General features: G+C 38.7%; 1 protein-coding gene across 5 annotated transcripts in view; it reads right to left on the bottom strand.

The window, feature by feature from the left end:
- PTPRK (protein tyrosine phosphatase, receptor type K) overlaps positions 1–12,056 on the bottom strand; it is a 466,477-nt gene that overhangs the window by 200,599 nt on the left and 253,822 nt on the right. For all 5 annotated transcript variants that reach the window (XM_006095061.2, XM_006095062.2, XM_023759153.1 and 2 more), the window contains exon 6: positions 4,216–4,390. In XM_006095061.2, the coding sequence (XP_006095123.1) occupies positions 4,216–4,390 (175 nt within the window). The remainder of the gene's footprint in view (positions 1–4,215; positions 4,391–12,056) is intronic.

Below are 12,056 nucleotides of genomic sequence, written 5' to 3'. Positions count from 1 at the left end.
AAAAGTCAGTAAACACCCTTATTTGTAAGCTAGATGGCATTGTCTTACAAAGGTGAGGGTCAACAACAATTCAGTTCTTCATGATTTTAAACACCAGAATTTGTTTTACAGATCCAGCTACACTGAGTAAGGCTGGATAAATTGACATTTACTTTACAGCTAAAGGTCACTGATACTCATTATAAATACATAAAAATATTAACAATACTTATGTTCAGAGCATTTTGATATGGCTAATAGTTGACATTAAAATTTAAAAATCAAACCAGCAACAAAGACCAAAAAAACACACAAAAACTATGCCTTTGACATTAAATGACTTAAAATATAATTGGAATTTTACAGAAAAAGATGACAGATATAAAGCATAGCTAATAACTGGGAATAGAATTTGTCAGTCATAGCAATCTGATACTTTTATAGAAGTTTACTGTGTTAGAAATGTAAGTGGGTCTTTAATTCAGGCAGGTAAAAAAGAAAGAAGATTGCAAATAAGGGAACCAATGAGAATCTCTAGCATAACTCAGACTTTAAAGTTGGTGGTTTTGGTTTAAAGTTTGTAAACACCATTTCAACCTGAATTTCACATTTTTACACTTCCATTTTCTAGGAACATGGAGCAAAACCATCTGCTCTCCATCTCTTCTCTGTAAAAACTTCTTTGTCAATAAAGATTGGCTTCCACAAGCTGAAGATGTTATCATTACTCAAAACGATCCGGAGCGATGCTAAAGTCATGATAAAGTAAATTCTATTTCAGTATACTTTTTTTTCTACCTCTAGCTGCGGGAACACAGATCAATACTCTTCAACATGAGAATTTTGCAGTAAAATTTTCATTTATAACAAACAGTAACCAAAAAAAAAAGCCTTAAGCATGCCCTGTCACTTTTAGTTTAGGAGAAAATACACTAATCAACTCTTACCCTTGGGTCATCTTTGACAACAGGCAATACTATGCCAGTTCTTATTAAAGACTATTCATATCACTGCTCCCAAAATTTCCCTTAAAATTACCATCTTTTTTATCCACGTAACAGGATGTCAGTTTTGAAAGTGCTGATGAGAGACAGGACCTGTCAACATAGTTAATTCTCAGCACTATTTCAATACCAGGACAGCTGACCCCCAAAGCATGTGCTTTTTTTTGATTAGCAATATTTACTTGGTTATCAGGACAAACAAGAAAATGTATGGCTCTATATTAGCTTTCAAATACAACAGCAAGGAAAGTATCACCTGTAAATATTAGATATATAACAAATAAAAAATGTTATTAAAAAAAACTAAAACTGCCAGAACTAATAAAATATGTCTTTAAAATGCTAGCAGACTTGGAGATAACACATTCAAAGCACCATCATATTTTAACATAACAGGTAAAATATAAAATCAAAAGTGAAATATATGTTAAATGGCAGGACTTTCTTTTTAAAAAACAAAAATAAAGGAAAGGGGGAAAACCATAATTTTCTATGAAATTCAGAATTCTCCACTTATACATTTTATTGAAAAAATTATTCATTCCTCAGGTAACACTCCTAAAATAGCTACAATGCCTTCTCCAGGTTAAAAACAACAACAAACAAAAGCAAGCGTTAATAAAATCTACTTGTTGATTCAGACATACAAGGAATTTCTAGTAATGACAAAATAAATCTCTTAAAATAAACAATATATGAAAAAAGAAATTATATCTATAAAGGATGCCCCTGGATAAAACACTTCAACTCTGCTGCTATAAGCTGTTTAATACATCACAGGGCCATTTCTTCAGAAACCAATTACGTGTATATATAAACGTGAGGTACTGAAAAACACTCCAGCTGCACTATTAAGACCCGCATCTCTGTCAGTGGCTGCATAATGAATGAACATTCACTGCCATGCAGATACAGTGAGCAACATGAAACAAGAGCACGCCCACCTTCCCATATCCCCAGCAGATGAAACACTGTGAAGATTGCCCAGGTGTACCGTCAGGCTTTCAACAGAAAGTTTAGACTCGCAGCGGTTCTCAACCTGTGGGTCGCGACCATCGGAAAACACATACAGCATATCAGATATTTACATTACGACTCATAACAGTAGCAAAATTACAGTTATGAAGGAGCAACGAAAATAATTTTATGGTTGGGGGTCACCACAACAGGAGGAACTGTATTAAAGGGTCTCGGCATTAGGAAGGTTGAGAACCACTGGTTTAGAGGCATGAATACAAGGAACAGACTGATAGTTAGTTGTCAGAGGGGATTTGATGAAAGAAAGTGGAGGGATTAACCAAAGAACATATATGCATAACCCATTCACATGGACAACAGCATGGTGATGGCTAGAGGGAAGTGGGGGAGGGTGAGGTGGGCAAAGAAGGGGAGGGATTGGGACATCTGTAATAGTGTTAACAATAAAAATAAAGGGGGGAAAAGTAAGCTTAGGTGTGACGGATGCTGGAATGAAGCTCAACAAAGATGAATACACAAGAATGTATGAACAGAAGATAAACTGTCTTTCTACCTGAACCCTGGAGTCAAATATTATCATATTTCCTTATTATTCAATTAACTGGGGCTGTGATTTCATAACCTTCAAGCAGGTGATGTGAGCTGACTCTGGAGACATGAGAGAAGTTTCACTGAAAATAAAGACCTATCAATCTATAAACTTTTTTATTGATGAGCTATAGAATCTGCCAAGGCCAAAGCCTTATTACAGGTGAACAGCATTACTAAATGATGTTACTGAGCTCAAGCTGTGGTGGAAAAGAATGTGCCCGGCACCAGGAGTCTAGAAACATGGGATTAAATTCTGGCCCAGTCAATTATTAGATCATTGTAGCTCTGGGCAATTATAAAATAGTCTGAACTTCATGATTTTCCTTCTAAAAGTATTAAAGGTTAGAGTATTAAAATCAAGCAAATCTGAAAAAGAAATGATGTATGTAAAGACATTTGATGTCAAGCATGATAAAACCTATTCACTTGAAGATGGATGGAGCTCATGTTCTCCCTTGCACCCTGGGGCTTTGACACAGGCCTTGCTCCCTGTCTGATGGCACTTCTCTCTCTTACCCCTGACCCCACATCCTCATTCCTCACTTGGGCAGCTTTTCTCAACATCTCAACATTCGGATCCTATTTCAAAGAAAACTTATTTTATGAAGGCCTTCCCTGACACCTCTGATAAACCTCAGTCCAGTTTAGATGTTTTTGTTAGGATCTGGCAGACTTCTCCTTGACAAGACTTGCATAATTTATCATTATTTTCACTTGAGTTGTTATTGATTGATGCTTGATAGTCTATTGAACAAGCTGCATTTCCTCAAGTTTCACGTGACAAACATCCTCATTTTTTAAAAGATTTCAGCTCAGTTGTCACCTCTCAAAGAGGCCTTCCAGACCTCAACTAAAATATAAATTCCTGTCATTTTCTATGTTTATTGTTCATCACGCATGCCACCATACTAAAATTTCAGTATCTTTCTCTATAGTGTGCCTAACATACCTCAATGGGTAAGTTCCATATGGGCATGGACTTTGTTTTTTATTTACAGTCGTATCTCTACAACATATAACAGTGTATAGACTAAAATGGACTAAGAACATTTTGAATAAATGTGATAACACATTATGTACTTGTACTTATTTTTCCAGTATTCACCTCAGATATGTACTCATTTGTCATAATCCCTCACAATTCCTCTAGTAACCTTGGTATTCAAGAATATTAATGAGGACCTCTTAGCAAGTCTAACTCTAAGATTCTACAGGGGCCAGAATTAATGAGCATCCACCACTGGGTTGTGACATGGGTAAAATTCACAGATTTACATGGAGACAGAAACTTTGAACTTGGCCTCATTGCCACAATGCTTTGAAGAACAACTATAATATCTGCGTAGCTGTTATAAAAAGGAAATATGAATCTAAAGTTAAAATGCAAACCAGATGATGGCGACATGAAATCAAGTGTTTTATATGGCCGGTTCTGAGAAGAATATTTCAAAGGAAATTCCAGTCGATGAAAACACTTATTGAAAACTTGTTTGACAAACTATACAACTTACAGTCTTAACTATCTGAAATTGCATAACAAGACAATTTTATAGTAACTTGAAATGAAGAGAAGTAGGCTTAAAAATCAATCCAATATTTGCTATGTTGCTTTTGGTCTAATAAAACCATGCAAGTTCATGCAGTGAAAACAATTTTACTTTACCTCTCACAATAAGCTGGGCAAAATTGGACACACCAGAACCTAGTTCAGATTGAGTTACGCAGCGGTACAGATCCTGGTCTGTTTTTGTCACTTCTTGCAATCTAAAGGAAGCAGCAAACCGTCTGTGATTGATGTTCTTCGTCTGGGCTACTGGTATATCTTCTCCATTTCGTCTCTGCAAACAGAAACCAATCTTTAAAAAAACAGGTTCTTAACATTCCCATAAATCTGAAGCATCTTAGCAACCAATATCTGTGATAAATTATTCTTGTTCCTAAATGAGTAGGAAAATGTCTATGTAGCCCCACAGAATTTTACCAGGTTTGATGACACAAAATCCAGCAGTATTTCTTCTAAACTGAACCAAAGCTGCTGTTTTTATTGGTATCATACTAGTATGTCCAGCCCAAAAAATTGTTTGTTGTTGAGCCTAAATCAATGCATTGTACCAATGAGAACATATAATCTACTATATAGACATTTTTTATTGACTCAACTTCCAGTAATGCATTACAGTTAAATATAGCAATTAATGACATGTATATTTCAGAAGTCAAAAATAATGATAACTTTTTATTTTATAATCCAAAATAAGAGATCCTTGCCGTACTACAAGCTATCACTTTAGTTGAGTGGGCAATAAGGAAAAGGCACTAAAAGCTAAGGTAAGTCTCCCCTATGCAGTAACATTTGCATATAGTTTTCTGCCTTTAGTTTTCAGTTTCAGGCTCTTTATCGTGCTTTGAGATTTTATATGATTTTTTCCATTGCAAATAGCCCTAACTCTGAGAAATAAATCACAAAAAGTATATGATCCAAGGATTATAACTTAGCAACTTGTGTTTCCCCCTCCCCCCTCCACCCTCCCCAGATCCTTATCATGCTTTCTTGTCTACTTTGTCTAGGTACAGCATGGGTTGCAGAGACTTATCACTTACCAAGTAATCTTGGCAAGTCATTGAAATCCCTAAGTATTATCAACTCTCCATTAAATCAACTAAGCTTCATCATGAAGGATGCATGCAGTGTTTATTTGGCTAGTTCAGTTTCTGGCATAAAGTAGTGTAATGGTAATATTGGTTAATTACAGACTAGTAGCATCAGGATCCCCTGTCGGAGTTTCACAAATGCAAAGTCTACAGGTCACCCTAAACCTACTAAATCAAAATCTGCATTTTAATAAGATCTCTAGGTTATGCATCAAGATATTATAGCCCAAGACCAGTGGTACCCAATGTGGAGCACGTGACCCACAGGGGTCAATGTGATTTTTAAGGGGGGCAATTCAAGAATGAGTTATTAACAATGAATTTTTTGCATTTCTTGTGGTTCTAGGGGCCTCATATCTACACTAATAAAAGAGAAACATGGTAATTAGCGTACGACCGCTACCCTTCCCATTGGCTAATCAGCATATCCTTATGCAAATTAACTGTCAGCCAAGATGGCGGCCGGCAGCCAGGCAGCTGGAAGCGAACATGAGGCTTGCTTGCTTCAGTGACTGCAGACTCCAACGTTCCCCGCCTGCCGCTGCCGGCCTCTGAACTTGCAGTTTGAAACATTGTAACAGATATAGAAGCTAAACAAAACCCCAGAAACCAGCTTTCAGCCGGCCTGGATCTCAGAGCTGGAGTTATACATTGTTTCGATTATAGAACCCAAACAAACCAGATACCTGCTTTCAGCAGGCCTCAGAGCTAGAGCCAGAGCTAAAGCTGTCCCAGAATAAAAAAGAAAAAAAGAAAAAAAAGGAGCAGTTGGGAGCTTCAGTCAACAACCGCCAGCCTGAAAGCAGCCCTCAGCCCCTCACCCAGACTGGCCAGGCACCCCAGTGGGGACCCCCACCCTGAAGGGTGTGTGACCAACTGCAAACAGCCATCATCACCTCATCCAGGCTGGCCAGGCACCCCAGTGGGGACCCCCACCCTGATCCAGGACACCCTTCAGGGCAAACCAGCCGGCCCCCAGGCCTCTATTCTATATAGTAAAAGGGTAATATGCCTCCCAGCACCGGGATCAGCGGAGCCGCGAGGCCTCCTGGCACCGGATCAGCGTGACAGGGGGCAGCGCCCAAACCCCCTGATTGCCCTGCAGCTCTGTGTGTGACAGGGGAAGGCGCCCCAAACCCCCCCCCCCCACAGCCCTGCTCTGTGTGTGACAGGGTAGAGGCGCTGCAACCTCCCCTTCAACCCTGCCTTGAGTGTGACATGGGGCAGTGCCCCAACCCCCCCAATCGGCCCCACCCTGAGCATGACTGAGGGTGGCATCGCAACCTCCCAATCCGCCCTGCTCTGTGCATGACAGGGGGCGGCGCCCCAACTCCCCAATCAGCCCTGCTCTGAGCCCGAGCAGGGGCTGCACCTAGGGATTAGGCCTGCCCTCTGCCACCCAGGAGCAGGCCTAAGCCAGCAGGTCGTTATCTCCTGAGGGGTCCCAGACTGCGAGAGGGCACAGGCCGCCTGAGGGACCCCCCCTTCCCCCTCCTGAGTGCACAAATTTTTGTGCACCGGGCCTCTAGTACAGTATATAAATATGTATTGTGACATAGTTATGCATTTCAGTTCTCTACTATGTTTTGAAACTTTATTTGCTACTTTTTTCATATCACTTCATATTATTTTTTTAAACAATTTCTTAGTGATTTCTTCCTCAGTACTTCAACTGTTTTCTCTTTTATGGATGCCATGTTCTTTGGAAGCTTTCTTAGACCAAGTTATGGCCTTTTAGGCTTCTTCCACATGAATAGGAGTTCACTTTTTGAATAGTAAGAATTATATGTCACAGAGAGGGCATCAGGATTTTAGAGATGCTTAGGTGGGGCATGGCCAAAAAAAGTTTGGGAACCACTGCCCTAGACACAGTGATTGAAAACAATCGTAGCAGTCCTATTCCCATTAACAGGAACAGGTCTAAAAATGGGTGTGTGCCCTGATTCTGGCCAATGAGATTTGTCAGGAATAGGCCATCATTTCCAGACTTTCTTGCTTCTAGGGAAGGCACGGTGGCTCTCCTTTTCTTTGTCTCACTCTGCCTAAATGCTAAGGAGGGCAAGTCAAGATGAAAGACAGAAGCAGGTTCTTGATAAAGTGTCTGAAATGTTGTCAGCAAGTCCTTCTTTCTGGACTTCCTGTTAAGTGACAGAACACATTTAGCTTTTTATTACTTTCAGCTTAAAATCCTCAAAGTTAATATGGTATGGTTAGAATTTGGTACAGTTTATTTCATCTTCTCTTTTCTAAGCTTGAGAAATAAATGCAATTTAATTGTAACTTAAATAATGTGGCACTTAGAACACTTTCAGAGATTATTTCACTCTACTGACTTGAAGGGGAAAAAATTAAATCACATTTATTGTTTTAGTTATTTTTCACTGCTTTTCCTGAGCAAATAATGATATGTAATTCCTACGTCCTCTTAGAGTGGGAGAGACTGGAAAGAGACTGTTCTGTATGATGGGTATTTAGGTTCCTGTTTAATAGCATTATGAGGATGGCATCTGATTTGTCAGTACTTGTCATTTTTTCCAAAACGAATCCCAAAGTAAATTTGTATCCTATAATTATGTGAAGTTGAAGTGAATCATACAACAATCCAGCCATATTAAGCCCAAGGACATGAGGTTCCTTACCAGGGCTTGTCTGCCACGTGCATTTTTTCTCTGTCACAGAGATAACACAGCTATCATCATCATCTTTACTGAACAATTAAATTGAAGCATTTTAGATACATGTAGGGGTGTGATGGCAAACTTAAAGGCTTAGAAACATTATATTATTTAGGAAAAAAAACACTAACTTACACCTGCTAGAAATTACATTTATTTCAAAAGATTAAGCGCTGAATAAGAAAATAGTATTCCTCTAGGAATCATTAGACTAAACTGATAATAGTAAGTTCACCAAAGTTGTTACTGAGGATTAACGCCTTTTCCATCTTAACAAAGCCCTTGTCATGCCTTGTGGTCACAACATTTGCAGTTTAAGTTGAGACTGCAAAAGCAGCATGAATTTCTTTTTCCTTCTTCACAATTTCACGGACAGAAGATTGAGTCTTAGCATGCATGCATCTTAGCAACCTCAGAATGTGGTTTTTTTTTCTTTCCTTGTAAGGTTCAGAACTTTCCCCTTTCCACTTAAAGCAAGTACCTTATATCTTCTCTTTGGCATATCTGAAGCATCACTACTCTTGCATTTTGGGGCCATTATTAAGTAAAATAAGGTTTAACTGAACACAAGCACTGCAATACCACTAAAGTCAATCTGGTAACTGAGACTGTTACTAAGAGACTAATGGGTGGGTAGCATATACAGCGTGGATATGCTGAACAAAGGGATCATTCACATCCTGGGCAGGATGGAGAAGGCTGGTCCAAGATTTCATAATACTACTTAGAGTGGCATTCAATTTAAAACTTATCAGTTGTTTATTAAAAAGAATTTCCATTTAATATTTCCAAACCTCAGGTGACCTTGGGTCACTGAAACTATGGAAGGCAAACCTGTGAATAAAGGGGGACTACTATACTTCTCACATCTCCACCTTTTCTTCTAAACATGGGAACAGCAATTTTAACCTGCTTATTCAACAGAGATGTTGAGAGTAGTGGGTGATATGTGCAAAAGCTCTATCAGCAAATCCTAGTAATAATGATGTTATAAAGATGTTAATTAAAATATCTAAATCAATAATACATTTGATATCTGTGATGGCCTTTTGATGTATGAACTTGGCTAGGCTATAGACCCATTAGTCAATCAAACACTAACCTAAGTGTCCCTGTGAAGGTATTTTGAAGATGGGATTAAAGTCCATAACCAATTGACACTAAGTAAAGGTAATTATCCTTAAAGAGTATGGGTATTCTGGGTAGACTTGATTGCAATGTCTGAAGAGTAGAGCTGCGGCATCCCTGAAGTAGGAGAAATTTAAACTGTGAATAGCAACTCTAGGCTGTGCCTGGATACTCCAGCCGTCCCTCTGCGCCCCCTGCAATCACACCAAGCGCCACCGCCAGCACTGCTAAAGGATAGACTTGACTGGGGAACTTGTTGCCAATTTTGCAGAAAACTGAGAAGAACGTGAACTGAAGAGGACCTTTGTATGCAATCAGTACAATGCAGACTTTGCAAAACTACAACTCAAAGGGCCTGGCTTCCCTGGCAGATACATCATGAGGAAGAGAAGTGGATGGAGGACAAACTCACAGATTAAAAGAGACTTTCACACATATTTTTAAAAGTAGACAAGACTAATAATCTACAGCGTCTATGGATGTATGTGTAAGTGAAAAAGAACAATGAAAAAACAAACAAGCGCTAAAATTCACGCTAATTGTTCTCTGTAGGGTTAGGGAGATGAGTCTGTTGTGACTGGGAGGCAGCACTTAGAAGCCTCTCAGTTGACTGGCTGAGTCCCTTTCCTGACCTGCGTGGTGTGCATCTCATACAAGGTCGGTGAATCCTGGGTTTTATTTTGTGTAGTTTTCTACATCTATGCTTTATTGTATAATAAAATGATTTTATAAAGATGAGTTATTTACATTAAACCCCTGTTCACAAAGAAACCCAGCCTGCTGCCAGAGCCCCCATGTGGTAGTACTGATCATAGTGGGAAGTTGTGAAGTGCTTGACTCGGCATTAACCTTGAAAACACACCGAAAGGGCAGCTCTAGGAACTGTAGGAGAGTGCACTCTTTTGCCCAGAAAAAGCAGTAAAATGTAATTTATAGACATCAATAAGAAGAAATCCTTGAGCTTCTATGACTGCCTGGCTTTTACAGTATGCTCCAGGGATGGGTAAGAAAGATAAAGAATATTCCCCACATTATTCATTTATAATCAATTATGTAATCTGCATGCAACAAACTCAGAGTTTATAAATTATTGAAGAAGGAAAAGAATGCACTATGTGTTTAAAGCATTGAACTCTGTATAGTAAAAAGCCACATAAAGCCAACCAAAATGACCCCAAGAACACTTAGCAATCCCATAAATGAAATGTTTCGACTTTCTGATGCTCATTGTTACATGCATACACGCACCAAATGCTGAAAATTAAAGGAAAACACCAAAATCCATGATACTTGGTCAGTCATTTTACTTCAAGACCACAGGAAGGAAGCCATAAAGGAAGTATATAATGCCATGAACTTAAATCAATGTCCTGGGTGACAAGAGTGAAAGCAATTCGCTACCAAATAGAACATGGTCTCTTAAGTAGAGCAAAATTAATTGTAAATTGGCATGTTCACAGAAAAAAAATCTGTTTCATAAACAGAGAAAATTAGAGTTAAATAGCAGGCTATGTTCATCTACCAGTTGAAGTCTAGAACAGTTTACAAGCCAGGAAACACAACCGACAAGCCTAACATTCCCATCTGACGTTACTCCTGTTCCGTGACCACAGGTGCAGAGAGGCCAAGGCTGGAACACCCAGAGCCTTCCCACGGATGATTCTCCTGACTGATACCAGGACCACCCAGAGGCTTAATCTGGCCACAAGCTTCAAACTGTCTTGTTAAACTTTTATTAAGGTTAAAAAGAACCGAAAGAAATGGGAATGTCTCCTCATTTTTCACTCCCACTTAGGATAACTTATGTGCAGTTATAAAAGTAGGAAATAAAAAAGTAAACAGATGAGTCTCACAGACAAATTCATTCCAAGACAAAAAATAAGAAACCAAACTCATATGCTGGCTGTAAAAAAATAAAATTTTGAGGAAATTTAAAAAGAAAACTGTCTTTTATTATTTCTCTTTCACATCTACCCAAATTCTGTCAACTAGTACCAACCAGACCTAAAACTATTGTCTTCTTTCATTTGTCCCCCTCCTTCTCTGCTCACATTTGCCAACTCCACCCACACTGCACTGTCCAATCGAAGGCCCTCACTACTTGATGTCTGCACTGCTAACAGTAGCTTCTTTATCGCCTGTGTCCATATCATGGCCTAGTCCCAACCCATCATAAACGGTCTTTACTTCTAGTACTTCCCATTTTGACCTTCCACTCCAATAATATCTTCCTCCTGAAGTGCCCATTCTACCCATATACACATACATTAATCTGCAGAGATGACTATGCCCACTTAATCTTTGCTTGTTCAAGCCCCACATGTCCTTCAAAAACTCAATCAAGTCTTCCATACATTCCAGTCTCTGTTGCTCTCTGTCAATTCCAAAATAGTATAGTGCTTAAATACTAGATGGCCTTTTCTTACTCAGTTATAGAAGCATCTCTCAAGGCTGAAAGGATCTTTAAAACGCGTTCAGCCTCATGCCACGTCCCTAGCAAGGGCTTATCCAGACTATGCTTAGATACTAATTGTCATTTTACTTCCTCCTGGCATAGCTCATTCTAGGTTTCAACAGACCTACAATTAGAAAGTTCCTCCTTATAATCAGCTTATTTCTCTCACCATATAGCTTTAAGATGTTAGTTATTATGGTACTTTAGTTTCTATAGAGAACAAATTAAATCCCTCTTGTATATTTCCAATATTCTAAGATTTTAAGAAATGACTCTAGTCTCCCACAAATCTCAAGATTTATTTATACCATGTCCCTTTAGCCATTCTAATATCGTTTTTTCAACTTTAGTCACTGTCCCAGTAATTATATGCTATCTTTTGTTATTGTAATATTTCAGCCATAAGGATAATGACCTAGAAAACATAAGAATTTTCACCAAGCCTAGACCAGACAATTTTTGCTATATCTTATTTCTTTGTTTATTTTTATCATCATGCCCAATGTGAGCTAATCACATATCGCATGTTTAATGTGGATTTGAAATGTTTTCCTCAAATTAATTGTCAATGAACTGTCCACTATAAATTACATA

Source organism: Myotis lucifugus, unplaced genomic scaffold (genome assembly GCF_000147115.1).
Source record: "Myotis lucifugus unplaced genomic scaffold, Myoluc2.0 scaffold_150, whole genome shotgun sequence".
Lineage (NCBI taxonomy): Eukaryota > Metazoa > Chordata > Mammalia > Chiroptera > Vespertilionidae > Myotis > Myotis lucifugus.
Note: the sequence above shows the minus strand (reverse complement) of the source record. Positions and strands in the feature narration are given on the sequence as shown.